Source organism: Paramormyrops kingsleyae, chromosome 11 (genome assembly GCF_048594095.1).
Source record: "Paramormyrops kingsleyae isolate MSU_618 chromosome 11, PKINGS_0.4, whole genome shotgun sequence".
Taxonomy (NCBI): domain Eukaryota; kingdom Metazoa; phylum Chordata; class Actinopteri; order Osteoglossiformes; family Mormyridae; genus Paramormyrops; species Paramormyrops kingsleyae.
In genome coordinates this window covers 6,185,587-6,207,156 of record NC_132807.1, presented here as the reverse complement: position 1 = coordinate 6,207,156, position 21,570 = coordinate 6,185,587, and the positions used below count along the sequence as shown (strand labels likewise).

The 21,570-nt window shown below is 47.6% G+C and overlaps 1 protein-coding gene across 4 annotated transcripts in view; it reads right to left on the bottom strand.

Moving 5' to 3' along the window:
- The window catches only part of LOC111844923 (cell migration inducing hyaluronidase 1), a 58,168-nt gene that overhangs the window by 24,698 nt on the left and 11,900 nt on the right, over nt 1–21,570 (bottom strand). For 3 of the 4 annotated variants that reach the window (XM_023813840.2, XM_023813839.2, XM_023813842.2), the window contains exons 2-6: nt 5,432–5,521; nt 2,708–2,845; nt 1,767–1,905; nt 1,427–1,663; nt 857–1,036 (exon numbers count right to left, since the gene is read on the bottom strand). In XM_023813840.2, the coding sequence (XP_023669608.2) occupies nt 857–1,036; nt 1,427–1,663; nt 1,767–1,905; nt 2,708–2,845; nt 5,432–5,477 (740 nt within the window). In that variant the 5' untranslated portion in view covers nt 5,478–5,521. Of the gene's footprint in view, nt 1–856; nt 1,037–1,426; nt 1,664–1,766; nt 1,906–2,707; nt 2,846–5,431; nt 5,522–19,988; nt 20,164–21,570 lie in introns of those variants that run through there. The other variant, XM_023813841.2, reaches the window with a different exon arrangement.

The window sequence follows — 21,570 nt, the reverse complement described above, 5'->3', positions numbered from 1 at the left end:
CATGAAATGGAATTCTAGGCACGAGTGCTATTTATGATTTCAAAACCTTGCATGTTACAATGTTGCTGGCAGACCATAAGCCATACCCTTCCCTCTGTCTGAATTATTTGGCACCAGTGTTGGAACAGAAGGCAGCACTGCGCTTGATGACCGCCACCACGACATTTCTTTGGGGTGTGAAGTATTCATGCAGAAATATCTAAACACAACTTTTTAAAAAGTTTTGCTCTAAAACACTAGGCCGCCTGATCAACTCCGCCACTGCATTCGCTGCCTCGGCTTTCCCCCGCGTCCCTTAATAAGCCCACTTCTTCATTTGGGTAGTTTTATTAATACCATACCACACCCTGCATTAAGCCAAACAAACAGCTCCGGACGCTTGCACCCTCAAAAACTGCGGCAGAGCAGGAATTCCGAAAGTAATTATGTCGCATTCCATTCCCAGTGCATAATTGCTTGGCCCTTGTTAGGTGTTCAACATAAGTGTGAATATATGTTAATCCGCCTGGGAAGATCTTGCAGGCATTTCCCTTGCAGTAGCTGCAAGCTGTTCTGGTCAACATTACTGTTTTATTCCATGTTCTCATACCCTTAATTCCAGAATTTGTTTGGTGCGAGTCGCTGTAGGCCGTCTCCACACACACTGAAACAAAAACCAATACCTCTTAGAGTCCGCCAGACGTGGGCAGCCCAAAAGAGGAACCCTGCAGCATGCGGACAGTAGGAGGCGACCCACTCAAACCCGAGGCCGTGTCCCGTGGGAGCCATATTGTGACAGCTTTGTCTCAAACTGCCCTCGATTGCCGCTCTTAGCAGATACTGAGGTTCTGCTATGCGGACAGTGGAGGAACCGTACCGAAAGCCCAGTCGGTGGAAGTGCTGGCTTCCAAGCTTCGTCATGGCCTTCTTCGCCAAGTCCTCGAGGTTATTGGATCCCTCGTCATTCACCACCACAGCCATAATCATGCCGTCGTCCACCGCCTCCACATACTGGGCCAGACGCCGGCTCTCGTCTTTGCTCCTATATGTGTCAAACCTGAAAAAAAAAAACAAGCAGGTGAACTTATCAAATGGAGGTAATGGAAAATTACACAGCCACAAAACTGACAGATCTGTGGGCAGAACTCAAACAAAACATTTCTATAAATACTTTGAAAGTTTTCTGCCTGGCCCTATAAATCCAGAATTTAACCTTTCCAATGTTTCCTTCAGAAAATGTACATTATTCCTCAGAGAAACCATCAGACCAGGACGCAGTTATCACTGCTCCACTGTCATCCTGATTTTAGCTCACTGTGGTCCGATGTCTTCCTCCACCTGAACTGTCATAAGATCAAAGAGGTTCAGCACTGTTCTAACAGAACGATGGTCTCTGGGGCATGTCTCCTCTTTGTCCAGTGAAGAATCATCTTCACGTTTCACAAACCTGTCAAAGTGGAGAACATCCCCCGTCGTGGGATCGATGACGTGGACGATGATGCCCCTGTTACCCCAACCTCTCTCAAAATAATAGTTGGTTTCATTCGTCTCTCCTGGATGCAGCGTTCGGTTCAGGAAGGTCCAAGCCAGCTTCTTCTCCCCGTGGATCTCGAGAGTTCCTCCTGTACCCACCCCGATGTACTTCCGGCCAAAGTAACTGTGAGCAGTGTCAGTGTCATCAGATCTGCCGAATCCAGACATACCAAATTCGTAGAGAAACGTAAGACATCCACAATCAGAATTAAGCCACTTATGCAGACATTGATTATTCCCACTCATCTACATACCTTCCATACAGGATGACAGTGAGGTTGCCTTTGTATGGGCAAACTGGGCTCCCAATGTGAAGCTCCCCCTTGTTCCCAATTAGTATGTGTTTTGTCCGTAGAACTATGGGTTGGTTGGTATCAGCGATCACAAGCTTTCCTACAAGAAAACAGCTGTTATGGAGACACTGGGACTCTTTGTGTTTGGGCCTGTAAATTTCATATTGGCAGCACAATAAGATAAAAACCATTTGCCTTTGGGGAGACATTTTTGTTAGTCATAAATCCCAGCAAAACCCCTCCCAAATTGACATATACATTAACAAATAAATGTCACAAACATGGTAGCTGCTTAATTTAGTGGCAATAGAACAATGCAAGGATGAGTCACAGAGAGTCAGTGTCCATGTGCTTGTTGGAATTGGGACATGGAGGCACGATGGGCGGCAGCAGGCAGAAAGGAGCATATGAAGTGCTGGGTCGTACATCATCCTCAAATGAGCCACATCTCCACTGGGAGGATGGGTCAAATTGCTCAGAAGGGACCACAGTCTGGCACCCTGGCTTCAAATGAGTCCAGGCTCAGTCCTGTAACCCAGCCAGCCCTCCTTGAAAATCTGCTCCACTCACCAGCCTCCCTTCACCTTGATAAACCCCCCACCAGCAAACAGCAGTGAAATAAGGCATTTCTTTCTGGCCCCACTAAGGCCCATACACCTTGTTCAGAAGTGAAGTGATATTCCTTATAATCTCTACAGGCGGGTAGGGCTTGCAGTTGTTCCACCCTCGCTCTCTCTCTCTCTCTCTCTCACACACACACACACACACACACTCACACTCACACACACACACAGACCCTTTTTTGCCTCAATGTCCAACCACCAACTCCAGTGTAATACCCCTCGTTTTGGGGTTGGTGCCTATAGAGGAGACGTCTTTCATAGTTCCAGAGTGAGCCATACCTCCATCAACGATCTCTATGGAATGCACTGTGGCCGAGGACGTGAGGAGCACTCTCTGACCAGGACCGATGGTGACGCGGTGGGTCTCCCTGTGCCCAGGGGTCCAGGGATGAAGGCCAGGCTCTCTGTCCGGACAGGCTGCAGCAGCAAACACAGCCATCAATTCCTAGTGTCTCCTATGCATCACTGCGCTGCGCGATAATTCTTATCTTAAACTGAGTCGGGGGCTTGAATTGAAATGAAGAAAGATGTTAATGATACTGATTCACTCTGAAATTAGAGGGGGATTGACATTAACAGCACTACTGCAGAAAGATACACACACACAAACACGCAGCCTTTGGTGAGTTAAGAATGAACCGTCGCTGCTTAACTCATTTATTTCCTTTATTTAAAAAAAAAAAAAACATGAAGGCTCCACAAACTCAGGCAGGTAAGTCAAGGATAGAGAAGATTTTGTTTAAATCACACATATATAAATGAACTATTAATAAAGGTCTTCCAGCCGGCGTGGGAACGTCAGAAGGGATTGTGATGTCAACTTGACACGGATCCTTAATCCTCATCGATCCTCCATGAAATATCTCTCTGCACCGTGAACTTAATGAATGTTAAAAATAGAAGAGAAACAAAAATAACAACAGCTTGACAGGAATAACGGCTCCACGTCGGTTTTCTCGATAACACATGCTGCACCTCTAATACTGCGAAAGCAGCCCTCCAATCCAGACATGTAATCCTATTAAATCAGGGAGCCTCTACATAAGATTACCAGGCATTAGCATAAACATCAGCAGCTAATGATTTTTTTTTTACTTTATCTGGGGGCGGGGGGGGGGGGGGTATACGCATTTCATCTTATACAGTAGGTTTAATTTTTGCTGTCGTGTAGCTTGTTCGTGCCTCTGGAAACAATTATACAGAGGAAATACAGTCCTGCAAGCCCCGTTCCCGGATGCCCTTTAAAAATACTGGAATAAAAAGTGAACCAAACCAGAATATGCCGCATTTAAATGAGTCTATAAATAACTGAATTGCCTGCTGTTGGGACCCATGCGCTCGCGTTCCAATGGAATCATTGTGAGGGCAGGTTCTGCGGGAGCGGATGCAGTCAGGACAGAGCGCCGTCGGGCCGGGAGCTGACCCATTCTCCTGCTATAGGGCTTATCCATGCTGGAAGGCTCCGGCAAAGCATAAATAAGCCATGAGGATTAATGGCAGCCAGAGGATGCCCCCCCTTCCCCTCCGTGCCTGCAATCCAAGTCGTGTTTCACAGTGATAAATTAACACATTCCCTCCTACTCAGTTAAATCTACGCAGGCTTATCACAGCAGTGGCCTGGGCAGGACCAATAAGCATATCATGCCAAGCTGCACCTCACGCTAATCCAGCCCGGTTTAAATGACGAAAACATGGGTGCAAGTATACTGCTCGTGGTTACTACGCCACACATGGACGGTAAAGGTACCACACAGAACAAATTATTACAGTACTAGTCAAAAGTTTGGACACACTTACCCACAGACAGTTCATTTGTACTAACCTCTATTTTGTAGGAAAATTCTAAAGACATCATAACTATAAAATAACATATTTGGATTATGCACTGACTGCAAATCCCATGGTCAGCAGAGTGATGTCACCATCGGGCCCTTGAGCAAGACCCTTATCCCCAATGGCTCCAGGGACTGTCTGCCCCTCCTGTCTCCTCTACACCAGTGTCCTGAGGTGCCTCCTGGGATGCTTTCCCAGCTGTCCTGATGGAGGTCCCTCATACTGTATATGCTGAGCTCTCACTGGCCGCTGCTCCTTCACTCTCTGGTCAAGCTCCTACAAAACCATCTCTACTGTGTTTAGGTCAGGTGGCCAGGTCATGTGATGTGACACTATCACTCTCCTCTGTAGGCAGCTTGGCGATTCTAAACTTTTCACTGGTACTGTAAAAGAATTCTTGAAATATAAAGCATTTCAAATACAATTCACCTAGACCTTTTCTCTGCAGAACGTAAATAATGCATGCATTAAACAGCTGTGAAAGGAATGTCCATATTTGAATCACAGGGCCGGGAATAATTATAATCCGCCTATCCATTTTCTGTAACCACTTATTCAGGAATCATCATAATTTCGCCACAAATGTCAGCTCATGCATCTTGGTACATATCTGCCCTTCTCAGTGACAGAAGAACAATCGTCCAGCAGTGTAAATGCTGATGTGGATCGACAGCCTACACTATCAGAAAAAGGCTACGGCACTGGTACAGTTTTGTTCCCCAAGGTACAAACAACATTCACGTACCCCCCAACGGTACAAAAATGTCCATTTCTATACCTTAGACTAAAAGGTACATTTACCTACAGCTAGCACACTAGATGCAGCCCCAGTGACAAGTAATTGTACCCTCAAAGGCTTTGACAAGGTATAGAGAGGTATGCCAGCAGTTTGGTGATTCCATGGCATCACAGCCTCTGAAAAAGGCGGCTGTCTGAACCATGAAACTCCAGGTCAATGGAATAGAACCACTTGTCGTTGAGACGTCGCATGCAAACGCAGCACACACGGAACACACGGAACACGCCCACGCCCCATCATTACCGCTGGAACCCAAAGCCACGCCGGGGGTTCTGCGCGCAGCTGAATCAGCAGCTCACGCAAATGCAGAAAGCAGTACGTTACTCGGAATAATTGTCTCTGAGGTACCATGGGGGCCTCCTGTGACTCACCTGCTCGGATGCTGGGAAACAAGAGTAGAACGACGAAGATCCTCATTTTCAGGTGGCTTCAGCTGGTTCGTCTTTTGAGTTGCAAGGCACCTGGAAAGAAAGAATTGTTTAGGTTATATGAGGGCAATGGGCGGCAGCCTAAAACAGCCGGTCGTGAGCGGATTCAAGAACAAACATCTCATAATGACTGCCGGGTCCGTGTCCCTTTGGGAAGGCGAGATAAACATTCATTCGAGGACCATGCCACCTCGAGTGGTTAAGATCTCCAAAGTTTCTCGGCTAGTTTTATCTTCAAAGAGGTTTTTTGTGAGAGCATTTCCACCCTGACCTCCAAGGATGAAAGAACTCTGGATAGGAAAACAGAAGCCATCTCACTCTGACAGTCCTTCACCGCTAACGAGAGTTGGGCCAAACGAGCGCATCGGTGACGGAGTCAGCGGTCAGTCTGACCTGCAGTCCCTGCTGGTCGTTTACAGGACTGGGAACACGGTGGGTGTCAGACAACGACACGCGTGTATATGCGTTTGTGTGCGCGTCTGCGCACATGCGTGCATTTCTGTGTGGCGTGTGTGTGTGCTGTGTGTGTGTGTGTGTGTGTGTGTGTCTGTGCACTCATTCCCTTGACAACACTGGTCCAATTAATGGAAAATATTTGCTATTTATACTGACACCTTCCACCAGAATCAATGAAGTACAAAGTTACTGCATGCCATCATTTCGCTAACAGTTTTGAATTGATCGCTCAGAGTGAGTAATTAAGGACAGGCCTCCTGTGAATGCAGGCCGGCCGCCTGTGGCCAGGTTTAACCAGTTTAGTGTCTGTGTCGTCAGCCTCCCTCTGCTGATTACCCAGAAGCCCTGGAGTCAGGAACACACATCATTACGCTGCCCGGGTCAGCTGTGAGTCAGTATTGAGCGGCCATAGCTAACCAGCTCACAGCTTGCACTGACACGCTACTGAGGGGCCCTCAGACTCCGTGCTGGGGGCAGCGGCCTCCAGGCCTGGGGAGGGGGCAGCCCTGAGGGCTTCAGCACTAACCTGTCAATTATCACCCAATATTTACGTCATATGACTCGACTTGTGCATCCAGGCGAAGGAGACAGAGAGGAGCGCCCCCTGTCTGCAGACACGGGCGATGTGGCACGCCTACTCTTGTTAGCGGCCCGGTGTCAGGTAAAGCCAGTGACCCATGCCATGGGTAGCGTGGGTCTAATCAAGCACCTGCCAACCCTGTCAAAAACATGTGATTCTCCCCCATTAAAAGCATAGTACAAACTGCGACTTCATTATCCAACTATTACCATGGCAACTTCACTGGGAGCGATCCCATGGAGACCCGCACGGTACGGAAGTGCTGGGAAGGCACCTGCAGGCAGACCAGCCTGGGGGGGGGCGCGGGTGTTAGTGGGTGGGTGTTCGTGTTAATGAAACAGACAGGGGCGTGTCTGGGGCTCTGGGTGCCTGCAGCTGCTGAAAAGCCGGTGCTCTGGATCTCGGCCGGGACCTCCGTGACCCAGGAGGATGCAGCTACCTCAGGCGAGGGAAGAGATGGTGCGCACACAGCTGCGGCCAGCACCATATTATGTACCTCAGCTGCCTCGGCCCCCTACTGGCCAGTTTGTGGGCCTGCAACCTGTGAATTCATGGCATACAAAAGTGACCAAACGTGGTCAGGTGACCGGCGTGTTATGATTTCCATAATGATGGCATTTAAAAGCGACAAGATCTGTAATTCCCTTTTCTTTAATGAGAAGAAGGAAAACCCCAAGAACGTTAAATTTACTTCCTTGAAGTTACATAACAAAAAGTAGCACATCCCAGATGACAGACTCGGTGCCCAGTGACACCAGAAATATCTATAGTGTAACAAAAAGAATAAATGAGGCCTGAAATGTGCCGTTCAAAGGCAGCACCTGGCCTTGTTTTATCAGCACATCAAAGCCGGAGCTCGATGTCAGCCTCACTGACGTCAGCTTCTGCATCATTAATGAGCGTGATTTGTATTGTGCCCTTTAGCAATTTAAATCACTTTAATCTGAGACTGGGCTGCTCACATGACCACCCCCCCCCCCCCTTCACATGAGGGCCTCCTCTCTACATAGCTAGGAGGGTCTCCCCCCCCGATCGGGCAGGACAAGGAGGGCGGGTTGCCATGGAAGCGAGTCCGTGTGATAGCCGCTTTCACAAAGCATTACATCACTTTTCCGGAGATGGATGGAATTGGCTCTGAAGGATCCGGGGACGATAAAAGCAGCTCGGGTATCTGGGAGGTTCCCCCGGTATCTGTCTGAGAACTCCGGAGAACGCTGGGCCCAAATCCTGCTGGAATGCACATGCGATTGTGGGGAGATAGGCTGCAAGCGTTTGGGCTGATAACGCGGCCCATGCTTATCCGCCCAGACGGACATCGCAGACAGGAGGCCCGTTCCCATTCGAAAAACAGTGAATCCGGCGTTTTCAGATTTCTGAAAACATTTCAACTGGCACCTCACAAACATGTCTTCGAGCCGTCACGTGATTTATACGGAAAATCGACGTTAAAGTAGGGAGAACCTGAATGGCCTCTGTGGTGCAGGGAAAAACGGAAATGTTGATAATGTCCTGGAAGTGGCTGGGACATACAGTATATAAAAGTATTTACGTATTCTTACCACTCTCCCTGTTATATGCTCCCAGTGCATAGAACTGGCTCACAGACAGTAGCTTCTCAAGAGGCTCTCCGCTGCCAAATGTACACAACCAGCAGTGTTCCAAATATAACTAAGTGTATAAATAAACCAAAAATCACCCATAAGATCCATTCAGCCATTAGTCACAAATTCGACAGAACTTCGCAGAATGAAAGTCAGAGACGTTTCAGTATCCCAAGGACACCACACTATGGAATGCAAACTGCAATAACTGAAACCATTTTTATGCGTGACTGCGCGACAGCTGTGTTCCAGAATTTTCTGCTTCTTGCTTATTCACTGAAGCAGTGCTTTCAACATCCAGTAATTCACTCCAGAATATATAAATACATATGTACATACATACACACACACACACATATATATATATATATATATATATATAAAAATTAGAGCAGTCTTAAGCGATCTCAGTACTGCGAGATCACGATGGCTTCCTCTGTTGCTGAGCATTACTAATTCAATGGACCAGTTAGATTATACTCTGAAACATAAGCTAATCCGTGACTGACTTGGTCTCCAGACTTCATTACAGCATGACCTCCAGAGGCCCCCGGCTCCCCTGTAACGCGATGCGGACGTCTTCCTGTTACTGGCCGACTTCCACGCTCTGCCGTGACGTTCGCACCAACGGCTCCTGTATGGCGCTGGCCTAGAACTCACGAGCGTCCGGGACCTGATCACACATCAGCTTGCAGCCTGACAAACAGCCTCCAGAAAAAAAGGTTTTTATTGGCTGAAAATATCATCAGGTTAATGGACCCCCAGTCTGTGTTTAGCGGGCAGCCTCAAGGCCTTTGACATCCTAGCAGGGAAACCCTGTGACCTCATACCAGCAGACTTAGGGTTCCTAGTCCTTCCCGCAGTTCTGCATGTGGAGTTTGCAGATTCTCCCTACATCTGCACATATTTCCTCCAGTTGCCTTTGTTTTCTCCCACAGTTCAAAAAGATGCTGTTATGTCAACTGGTGCCCATAAGTCATTCACTGTGTGTGAGTGTGTGGCCCGTGATGGACCACCATCTCATTCAGACACCTCCTGCTCCATGCCCTTTGCACTGGGACAGGCTCCAGGTCCACCCTGACACTGTACTGGATAAGCAGTTTGGAAAATTGATGGGAAAACAGGATTGCTTGCAAAGTGTTAAATTCCCCACTGCCTCCTACATACAAGAGCGGTGGAGAACCATCCACATTCCAATGTCAGGGTCACATGGAGCCCGGAGCCTATTCCACACAGCATACGGGGCCGGGACACATCCTGGGTGGGATGCCAGTCCATCACAGGACACACACAGCAGGAAATACAGAGAAGCCAATTAGCATAACTGCATGTCTTTGGACCACGGCAGGAAACCCACATGCCGCCTGGTGAAGATGCAAACTCCACACTCACAGAGCAGAGATGAGGACCAAAGCCCCGGAAAGGCAGCAGCCCTACCCACCAACCAGTGCGAAGAAACATCTCCATTTCATTATGTGTCATTTCACATTGCAATTAGGGGTTTAGTAGGATCTCTGGAAAGATTATGATTTAACTACCAAGTGCAAGTGAAGCACTTGCATTAATCAAACAGTTCTGCTTCCACAGAACTTCAAGGCAGGCTCAAGGGAGGTTAAAAATACATTTCCAAAAATTAGTAATAAGTAAATAAAATACATAAATATCCAAAGCCATGTGTTAAAATACAAATAACACTACTGCAGATAAGTGCCAAATGCACACAGTATGTACCACAGAACTTTCAAAGCATTTTTAAGTTTGACAAGGATTTTATTCCATTTTACAATAGACACAGACGGCTTTAATGCATTTGCCAGCAGCTCCTCCCTAACCTTCGACAAACAGACCACTTTAAATCTCATGTTCAATCTATCAGATGGCATCTGCTGCTCGACCTGGCAGATTGCATGGTGGGTATGGGGCGTGACGCACAGCCTGAATGGCCGTCCGTCCGCACACGCCCGACCGTACAGGGCCACTCCATCAGCACACACAGCGGGGGGGCACGCCAGGAAGGCAAGCGACACGCCGGAGGACCGACGCCCTGCAGGGTCTGTCATTCTAGGATGTACCTCCCACGGTGGGAACTCCTTGGCCATCTGATTCCCGAGATCCGGCCCCCGGGTTCACGCACAGGTACACAGGAAGGCTGCAGGAACACCAAGTGGCCCGGGAGTCATGATTCGGTTCTGCTGGCACCAGTTCTGGTTGGCGCTACTAAGGAGGGCAGCTGCCAAACCAGCTCTTCGCTCCCTTCAAGCCAGACTTTGAGGGTCATGCGTTTATGGGCCTGTAAAAGCAGCATGAGCGATCTGGAGGAAAACATTGGAGAGAAGGCTGGTCCGTGTTAAAAGTCTGGATGTCTGCCTCAGTTTTAGGCCAAGGCACGCGAAGAGGAGGTCTTTATGAATTGCAGTTCAGTGTGTCAATAAGCTTGTCACAAATTCTTTGCAAATGACATTCTTCTGCTGCCACCGAGAACCAATTAAAATGGTCAGTTCCGTCATAAACCAGAATTGCTTCCACCTCGTACTTCTCGGTGAGAGGTTTCTTGGTCTCATTTAAGGAATTTATGAATAGCAAGAGTCACATCTAGCCAATAACTTTCAAAACTGCAGTTCTACAAAAAATGTAAGATCCTGTAAGCACCAAGCTGGACACTAACCTCGATAAACTCGACCTCTATGAAATCCAAAGATGATGAAATCTGCTGGCACACATCTCGAGGGATTTTGGTTTGGCCAACGATTTGAGGACAGATTATTGCATTATTGACTAGTTTGAGTAATGCACACATCTGCAGACAGAAATCCAAACCAAAGGACAGTATGGAATAAGTGACAGAGATTATGGGATGGGATGAGAGACAGAGGTGTTCAAATAGGAATATGATTTCTTTGGCTCAACTGGTGGATAATTGGATATTGCAGAAAATGCAAACCCTTAGGTTCATCCAATCAGATGTTTAGCTTAAAAGCATAAATTACTCAGGAAGGCAGCCCAGTAGACAATGGGCAGATACCAAAGATGAAAAGATGTGGCATTCCTCCTAGCACCCACTCATACTGACCCAGGCAGTCTCAGGCAGATTTCACAATCGGAGATTCAAAGAGCCCTGTTAGCCAAATGGACCAGGATACGCAGGATCACATGGTGCATGTTCTTAACCAATCATCGGTCCAGAGTGTGAGATCCTATGCGCCACAGGGATTGTAGGCAAACCTCCGTACTGAAGCATTAACATATGGGAGCCACTTAACTAGGAAAACGTCACAAACTACAGCTCAATGGGGGTGTCTGCCTATATAGCTCCCTTCTAAGTTTGGACAAAGTGTCAGTTAAGGAATAAAGCTAAAAAACAAGGCTTCAAGAAAACGGGGAGTGCAAAGAGTGTCATTCAGCCGGCAATGAAAGGTGGGCCCCCAGGGTAGAATAAGCATAATGCCCCCACAGGGCTCACTAAGCACTGATGTCCGCCCTCAGCGTCATTTCTCAAAACAGCTCTTTTAGGGGAGGCCAAGGGCATTCTGGGAAGACAGCTGTGTCAATTAAGTTACACACTCCGTCCCTGCACGCCCCCTCCCAGCCCTGCTTAAGTTAAAGAATGATAAGAATGCGCTGCAGGGGGGAGGCAAGCAGACATCAGTTGGGAAACCTGCCAATAGAAATTACAGGTCACTTCATTATCACCATAATTCTGTCGACAATCAGAAATGGATACAACATTCCGGAGCTTGATATTACACAACCAGCGAAATGTTATCTGTCGTATTTTGTAGTGACAGCAGTATCTAATAAACCCTGTGTGAAACATCTGTGGATTTATTTTGCAGGTTCATTTGAAATGTTTGTCTACGAATGGATCCTTTTCTGATTCGCTGAGGGTCATGTGGGGTGAGGCCAACATGACAGCATCATTAGTGGGATTGCATGTCAATCACCCCTAGGCTTTTTCTATTCGCTTTCACCCCACACAGGAGGAGGTACACAGCAAGCAGTAATTGCTCAATTACAGATGACAACCAGGTAAGCATAAATGGAGCTACATTCTGAAAATTTCTCCAGACGGCTTTGAAAATTTCATTCCAGTTCATCTAATTCCCAGTGCGTCCAGCCTCTCCAAGCGGACTCTCATTTGCAAGTCTAATGCTTGTTATTAAACGGTTGGTTAGTTTTTTGGTCTTGTCATCTGTTAGGACTGAAGTGCTAAGGACTTCCGTTAATATGCTTCAAATTTTCAGAAATTTGACTAAATTAAACCAAGACGTGCTAAGAAAAATGGTAAATGTGGAACAGGACTGACATTTTGCATGAATGAAACAGCCGAATTGCATAACTGATTATTTCTGTACGTTAAAAAACACTAATCACTATTTTGCCTTCCATGATACACGCACTTCGATCATCGTCATTGTGTTAAATTAATACAGTTCAGATTGTGGACACTGGAGAGCTGCTGTTCCAACAATGACGGAAATGTCCCCCGGATGCCAAAAGTGTGATTGTAGCTTATAGCTTAGCAGCAACCTTTATGTACGTAGTGAAACAAACCTCCAACTTTTGAGGCAAATGCTGCCTCTGGAGGCTCGACCCAGGGAAGACGCATCATGGAGGGAGACATACATCAGAGGTGTCAGAAATATCAGCTTATGGTGAAACAGTACCGCCCTCTCAAGCGTTTTTTAATAAATCAATAGCCTCTTTCCAGGATCCAAAAAAACAAGCCCACATGTTTGTCATTCCTCGGAATATTTCGATTCTGCAGCCTTTCAGTAGGATTAGTGGGCTGAGTGGTGAGTCACTGGATAAACTGTCATCAAGCTAGACAGCAATTTTAAGCACCGGCGTTCAAATCCAGGTGAGGAACACATTCAAAGGGAGGTTAAGAAATCAAGCTGTTTTCTGCAGCTAGGAAGAAACAGATGTTGAAAACTGGAAAATTAAGGAAGAATCAGCCCCTGGCTTTATCTCTGCATTCGATAAAACTCTCAGAGAAGCCAAAGTAAATATAGAATGTGTCACGATCCGCTCCGTCCGCTCCTAGTGTGTGCCACGCCCCCTCATTATCCACGTGTACTTCCCCAATTGTGCCCAGCTGTTTCCTGTTTCTTTTGCCTTGTTCTCTGTATATCAGTCCACGTCTCCCCTTGTTCCCGAGATCGTGCATTGTAATGTCAGTGTAGTGTCCGTGCCTGTCTGTCTTTTGGTTAATAAACCCAAGTTTACCTGACGTCCTGGCTTGCGCTCCTGCTTCCCTGCTTGCCTCCGTCTCCGAACGTGACAGAATGGACCAAAGCTCTTTCTCCACCATAATGTGCGAGAAACTACCAGGTCATAAAGTCTGTGTTTGGGAAGTTTAGACGTTTGACACATCATTAGTCCTGTTGACTGTACAAACTGAGATTTGAAGATTTCAATCTGCATCTGCTTCTTGGTAGAAAAAAATTCCAAGCAGAAGGAATTTAATGTACAAGCAACAAGGCCTCAATTTTCCATCAGAAACCTCTCCTGGCCAACGTGACTTTTACTCCAATAATGAAAGTGGCACCAGACTGAAGAGTAATGAAAGAAAGAATTACCAAGATTTTCAAGGTTAATCCCTTAAGAAATGGTTTTCCTTCAACTTTTCCAAGGTAAAAAAAAAATGCCCTTCCTATGTCTGCATGTCTTGATAAGTCTCAATCTTGCACAGTTCAAAAATAAATATTTTCACGTTTTTAGAACTTTACTGTAGTTTTGCATGATGTAAGTAGTACAGATCAATACATAATGCATCAAAAGTGAGGAAAAAAAACACAGAAGCTATTAATGTAATCTAAGGTATCTACCAGCCATCACGAGATCACAAGATGTCACAACACTCCACAGCAGGTGCTTAGGTTGCAGTTCTTTAGCAATTAATATGTCCTAACTGTCTTGGGCCTTTCGAAGGTCAGAAATGCTCCATGACAGCACATCAAGTCAAATCATATGAGCAAAATGTTGCAAGAACTCAACTGCTGCGATTTTCCGATGCTCTGCAACTTCGACACATAAATCCTTCAAGTAAAAAATGTGCCATGGCGCTCTCTGTTTCAGCTGATGTGATTGCAAACAAACAAATGGAACGCGATGAGTGAATTATCTGACACTATTCTGCACTCGCCAATCAGGCATCTTTCAAAGCACAATCAGCCTTTTATTGAAACCTCTCCCAACCATGTGGTAAAAATTAAATGGATCTTTACATAGCTGATAAACAGAATTCAATCTTTATTTGACTCTTCATTTAAAAACATTATGCTTATTCAAATAATAAAGTATATTTTTCTGTCAAATCTCTGGCAACCAAAAATGTATGAGAATTCCTGAGGAATTAAATTAGTTTTGTTCTGACATAAAAAGTTCATTTATGTATGCAGGGCTCTGTAACCGGATTAGAAATCCAGCATATTTTCTAATTTTTTATTTTTTTGGAAGACATGAGGCATCTCAACAATCCTGTCAGGCCCACACGGGCGGGACGTAGCAGCTGTGGGCGATCTCCTCTGATTAGCTCCACTTCTTAAGCGGATCTTACTCTACCAACAATGCAAAGTGTTGTTGCCATGTACCGGATCATTACCGAGCATTCTTTTGTCTGCCTACTGCATCCTACCTGCCTGTCTCTCCTGCCCTGCCTGCTTGCCCTCTCCTGCCTGCCCTGCCTATCTCGCCTGACCTCCCTACCTAACCCGCCGTCTTCTCGTCCCGTGTTCATCTGTAGGACTGACTTCCCTGGCTCCCGACCTCTGCCGATCGACCCGACCAATGTTTTGCTTACTGTTTTGGCTTTGTCTGCACCTGGCTTTCCAATAAACCCTCTGGTCTCCCGCAACCAGGGATCTGCCTCGCACTCACTCCAGAATACTCCGCCAACTACGTATGGATCCCACGGAGACTCAGCAATTGCAGCAGCACGTGAATCAGCTGACCACCCGGGTTTGCCAAGTATGATGGCAACCCTGACCAATGCCGGGCCTTCCTGATGCAGTGTGGGCTTTTCATTGATAAACATCCGGATCGCTTCGTGGACAACGCCGCTCGCGTTCGCTTTGTAATATCTCTGTTGACTGGAAGAACATGCGAGTGGGCTACTGCCTTGTGGATGGATGACAGCCCTCTGCTGGATTCAGCACGAGAATTTCAATGGGCATTTACTGAGGTTTTCGATCACCCCACAGTGGGACGAAGTCTAGGTGAGCGATTATTCGATCTGAAGCAAGGAATGAAGTCGGCGGCTGACTTCTCTCTCGAATTCCGCACCATCGCTGCCGGGCTGCGCTGGCCGGAAGACTGCCTTAAGATTATATACTGCCGCACTTTAAACCCGAAGCTTCAGGACGAGCTGGGAACCTGCTCAGATGCAATGCTCGCTGTTCAATCTCCCCCAGGTGATCGTGTTGAACCAATGCAGCTCGGACGCTCTCCCCTCACCACGGCTGAGCGACATCGCCGTACACAGCACGAACTGTTTGTACTATGGGGGGCCTGGACACATTCTGCGGACCTGCCCCATTCGCCCACCTCTGGAGGGCGCCGTTAAGGTAGGCCTCTCCGCTCTCGTGGGCGTGTCCCAAGTTCAATTCACCATGCCTGTTGTGCACTGTGGGAGGGAACCACTAGGGCCCTGTTGGACTCTGGAGCAGCAGGGAGTTTTATGGACCTCACCTTAGCACGGCTGTTAAAGATTCCTCAGCAGGCACTTTCCACCCCTGTGGCAGTCCTGGGCGTAAGCAGAGAGCCCCTACGTGGAGGGCAAGTTACCCACTGAACCGGACCACTGACCTTAAGGGTGGGGGTCCTCCACTGGGAGACCATTGATCTGTTGGTGCTCCTTCACACCAGGGACCCATTGATTCTGGGCATCTTCTATCGTCGATTCATCAGGAACTTCAGCTAGGTGGTGGCCCCACTCACCTCCCTCACGTGCGGTGGCAGAACCGTCTCCAGTGGACTCCGGAGGCAGGAACTGCCTTCAGGAACCTGAAGCGTGCCTTTTGCTCCGCTCCCGTCCTCCAGCAGTCACGCCCGGAGCTCCCCTTCGATGTGGAGATGGACGCCTCAGAAGCTGGAGTGGGAGCAGTCCTTATCCAAAGAGATCTGGTAATACGTGTGCCTATTTTTCCAGGAAGCTATCTCTGGCAGAACGCAACTACAACGTAGGGGATCGGGAACTCCTTTACAGATCATCGCAATTTGGAGTACATCCAGAACGCCAAGAGGCTGAACCCCCGACAAGCGTGCTGGTCTATGTTCACAGGATTCAACTTTAAAGTCATCTACCTGCCAGGTAAGAAAAACACCAAGTCCGACGCCCTCTCCCAGCAGTTCGACCCACCAGAAGCCGAAGACAAAACCGCCACTGTCTTGGCACCCACCTGCTTCACGGCCACGATTACTTGGTCCCTCAACAAGACCATCGGAATGAACGCAACACTACCCCTGCCGGATGTCCCCCAGGTAAACTAAATGTACCCAACCTACATCGCTCTGCCGTTGTACGCTGGGTACACACATCAAGGAGCTCAGGACACCCGGGGGTCTCTGCTACTCTGCGGTTGGTCTTCCGCTACTACGGCATCCCCGAAGACGTGGTGTCTGATCGTGGTCCGAAATTCACCTCCCAGGTATTTTGAGCTTTCTGTAAGAAGCTCAGCCTGACATTGGCATACCATCCCCAGTCCAACGGGATGGTGAAACAGACCAATCAAGAAGTGTCCAAGGTCCTGCAGTTACTGTGCAAGGACAAACCATCTGAATGGACCACGCACCTAGTTTAGGTTGAGTATGCTCTCAACACCCGTGTTAATCCAGTCACGAATCTCTCTCCCTACCAGTGTGTCCTAGGATATCAGCCACCCCTCCTTCCATGGGAAGCATCTACCAGTGACATGCCTCTAGTGGAGACCTGGTATAGAGGCTGTAAGGCGGTCTGGCGTTGTACCCAGCTTGCTCTCTTCCGTCAGCTACAGAAACAGAAGGTCGACGTGGACAAGCGCCGACCCTCAGCTCCCACCTACAGAGTGGGTCAGCGGGTATGGCTCATCACCCGCAACTTCAAACTCCCCACGTATCGGAAGTTGTCAGCTCACTTCATCGGGCCGTTCAGGATCAGGCTACAAGTGGGACCAAACTCCTTTCGTCTACAACTCCCATGTATTTACCGCATCTGCCTCACGTTCCACGTTTCACTCCTGAAACCAGTGCGGTACAGCCCAGCGCACTCACCGGATAGTGGAGGTTGCCATCGGAGGGGGGGCGGTTTCTGTCACACCCACACAGGCGGGATATAGCAGCTGTGGCCGATCTCCTCTGATTTGCTCCACTTCTTAAACGGATCTTACTCTACCAACAATGCGAAGTATTGTTGCCATGTACCGGAACATTACCGACCATTTTTTTGTCTTTTGTCTCTCCCGCTTTCCCTGCCTGCTGCGTCATACCTGCCTGCCTCGCCTGCCCTGCCTGCCTCCCCTGACCTCCCTACCTGACCCGTCTCTTCTCGTCCCGTGTTCTTCTGTAGGACTGACCTCCCTGGCTCCCGACCTCTGGCGATCGACCTGACCGCAATTCTTGCTTACTGTTTTGGCTTTGTCTGCACCCGGCTTTCCAATAAACCCTCTGGTCTCCCACAACCAGGGATCTGCCTCCAACTCTCATTCTGTTCACTAAAATCCAGCAGACGGGGATGTGAGCCAGCTGGGGAATACATTACCCCAGAGAAACCATCAGCACCTTTCTTATACTGGAATGCTGTGCGTCTCAATACCATCACATGCACGACACAGACCCTTGAGAAAAAAAGACTTGAGTTTACTTAAAGTAGAAGGCAGTGAAGTAACAACAGAGTCACTTTGACCCAAATAGCAAATTTTTTGCATGTTATTGTAGAAATATTTGAAGGGGGTAAAAAGCCAACAACAGCATTACCAAAATGGAATGTTGAATTACACCCGCCTTCAATTAACTGCACTTCCAAACATGATTCTTCGAGTGCACCTGTTACTGAAGGACCTGAGGTTCATGCATCCTGCAACTGAAAATCTGAAAGGAATCCGAAGGAAGCCACACACACACACACACACACACACACACACAGTACACGCACACTATACACACACAGACACACACCTCTCACAGTGGGCTGACACTGCTCTCTAGGGACTAAATGGGCTTCTTGGCATCTGAACAGGGGCCAGAGAGATACCACAGAGGGTCTCAGTTGGTGGGCACAGAGATACTGAGGAGAGATAAGTGGAAAAAATAATGAAAAACATGTTGCTCTCCAGCCTGCCTCCAGGCACACAAATACCAGCACAGTGTCTTCTCAATAGACAGTTAACCCTGCAAGACATCTCTTCCTGGAAAAGTTTCAAATTAAGAAGGTGTAATGGGCTTTTGGACACATGTTCTGGAGGAGTTACGGGGCCCTCAAGCAAGCAATCAAGTCTAGTCAACTTACAGACATAGTGAGTCACAAAAGCTGCTCAGCTGATCCAAATATCTCAGCTATGAACTGACTGCACCTCTATTCCCTGCTGCGACCATGGTGTCTCGTCACATGTGTGATTCCTCCACAAGACTCCCAGCAAAAGTCCATGGGTCACCATGTGAGTCCCTTCAGTTGGGATGTCAAACGGCAGCATGTGACATGGGGACTGGGTGAGGAACAACGGAGTGATGCATTTTGGGTAGGGACAGGGACGGTGACGAACAAGAGCAAACAGACAATCAAAGAGACCTTTTGGGTAGAAGAGAAAAGCAAACACAAAGCACAAACTGAGGCAGGAATTTCAGGTACTGACATCTAAAGCACAGCTAAAACAAAACACAACACACTGATCTGCAGTCCTTTTGGCAACAAGATGGGACTGATCCACTGAACAGCCAGTCACCTGATCACCCCTCCTGTCACAGCCACACCCCCAACCCTCCTCCCAATGACCACACCTGCCCTCAAGCCATAAAAGATGACTCCCTCCTGATATATGTCTTGAATAAACAAACAGCACATTTTAATTAACATCTAAAATTTACTGCTGTTAATTAAACCCCCCTGTAGATACAGTGCAGACGCATTCCCAGGTAGTAAAATTACAAGCCCGAACTCTACTTGAAATTTGAGTTTCAGCAACCTGGCAGGCAGAAACCATGAAAGAACCCCCACCCCCATAGGCAGGAGGATGCCCCCCCCTGGATGACAACAAATATAGAGGGTTGACAGACCCCCCACAAAATGTATTCCTGGGCCGGATGCGTTGTTGGGTCGCGGAGAAAGACGCCACTCCGTCTAACGACATGTTTGATGAAGGAGCTCCCAAATAGCAGGCGCTGCCACTTAGCGGACGGTTTTGAGCTCGGCACATAGTGAAGCCACCCAGTCCTCAACAGCCTCAGCCAGAAAGCGGCCAGAGGCTCTCCGAGAGCCATGCCATCAATCTTTGCTCTGTAGCCACTGCAGTGAGGTTCCCCACAAGGGGCAATTCCAGGATTTAAACTTCAGGGGGCTCAGCTACCTCAAGAAATACAGGAGGTCACCCCCCCCCCCCCAATGATTAAATTTGCTAAGAGGAGGGGGGACCTCCGCAATAAAGTTTGGCAACCCATACAAAATGTATATGAAGATCTGGGACAAATCGCTAAATAGCTTTAGAGAAATTAATTTTTAAGGGGAAAAAATGGGGGGCCCTTTAATAGTGTCCAGAACCCTCTGTGCTCCCCACTTCTTTAGAATTAAGACATCAGCCTGGCTCTCCCTGGTTTTCAACAGTATTAAAAAAACACCCAGAAATCTTATCTACAATTCTACTAATTCAACTTTGCCACATATTTTTGAACTCACCTAAACGACGCTTTCGGGGGGGCCTCTTCAGTGGTCTTCAATTATGAGGTCCCAGCTAGCAGGTTTAAAAACACAACTAACGATTCACACACCAGCCTGCAGCCGCACGTGGCTTATACACTGACAGCTTCCTGCATGTCCGCCATGTAAATAAGCCATGGATGAGCCTCGGGATGCGGCCCCAATCAAATGCTGCCTCCGCAGAAATACTACAAGTCGGAGCAGCGGCAGTCAGCTGTCTCGGCCTGCACTGCACAACCCACTTAGTGCTCAAACGCCGACTCTGCTCCTTAAACACGTGCCACGTCCCCATGCCTGACCCTAACCGAACAAATTACCATGCTTAAAATGCTTGGCTTGTTTTTAGTTTTGTAGGTTACAGGTTGTTTTATGCTCCCCTGCCAGTAATCTCAATGCGGCATCTTAAGTTTCGACAGTTTGACAGAAGGGAGACAAAACAGGCCTGCGGTGAAAACAAGGCCGGATTGGCTCAGCGCTTCCCAGCCCAGGCCGCTGTACCGTTTGCACCTTTTCTCTGCAACTTGTTGGCGCTTGCAGTGAATTCTCAGTTGTTATTTGTGCAAACCAGGCCTGAACTTGAAAAGCACGTAATGTAATTGTTTTTGGTAAAACGAGATATCTGCGGCCCTGCTTTCGACAGGCACATCGGACCCGGAGGAGTGATTGATGGAGCAAATGTCACGGCAGTCACGCTACAGTTTCCCAATCTGCCGTCATCTTCTGCTTTACGCCAGAAGAACAGGATTACTTAAACAGGGTTACGGTGATGGATTACCTAGCACAGCATTAACAAATGCCGTCCTAAACTGAGCAATATAGGCTTACTCCAAATTACCCACTTTCCCAAGACTTTTCCATTAAAAAGAATATAAAAATGGAAAAAGCTAAGGAAATGGATTTTCCTGGCATCTTCCATGGCTTTTTGATTGCAGTAGAGAAATTGGAACTCCATTGAAAATGAGAAGATCAATTTTGTCATTCAGAACAATTGCCATTGGTATTCTATATCATCACACAGGATGCAGTTTCTCGGTTTCACCATACAGTGTTTGCGTGGTCTGGCTTTCATGTATTATATGTTAGTGCGCACCCTGCAATAGACTGGCAATCCCCTGCATTGGATAAGTGATCACAGACAGACAAGATTAGATTAGATTAGATTAGATTAGATTGATGATGGGTGGAAGGATGGATGGATGGACTGATGGATTGACAGACTAGATAGATAGATAGATAGATAGATGATAGATAGATAGATAGATAGATAGATAGATAGATAGATAGATAGATAGATAGATAGATAGATAGAACACACAGCAAAACCAAGCAAAAGTGTTTCTGCACAAGTTCGACTAAAGTCTGCTGATCCGCACACAAACAGCACATGGGTCACTGGGCTTTCTGGGACAAGCAGCTGCGGTTCTCTTTCAACAATGTTTTTGTGGAAAAGTTTTGCAGTGAAACACCCAGCTAAAAACCGCGTCATGCCGGAAGACCGCTCGCTCCGAGCGACTCCCATAAGGCCGTTCTCCACGCTGGGCAGAGATGCCTCCCAGAATTG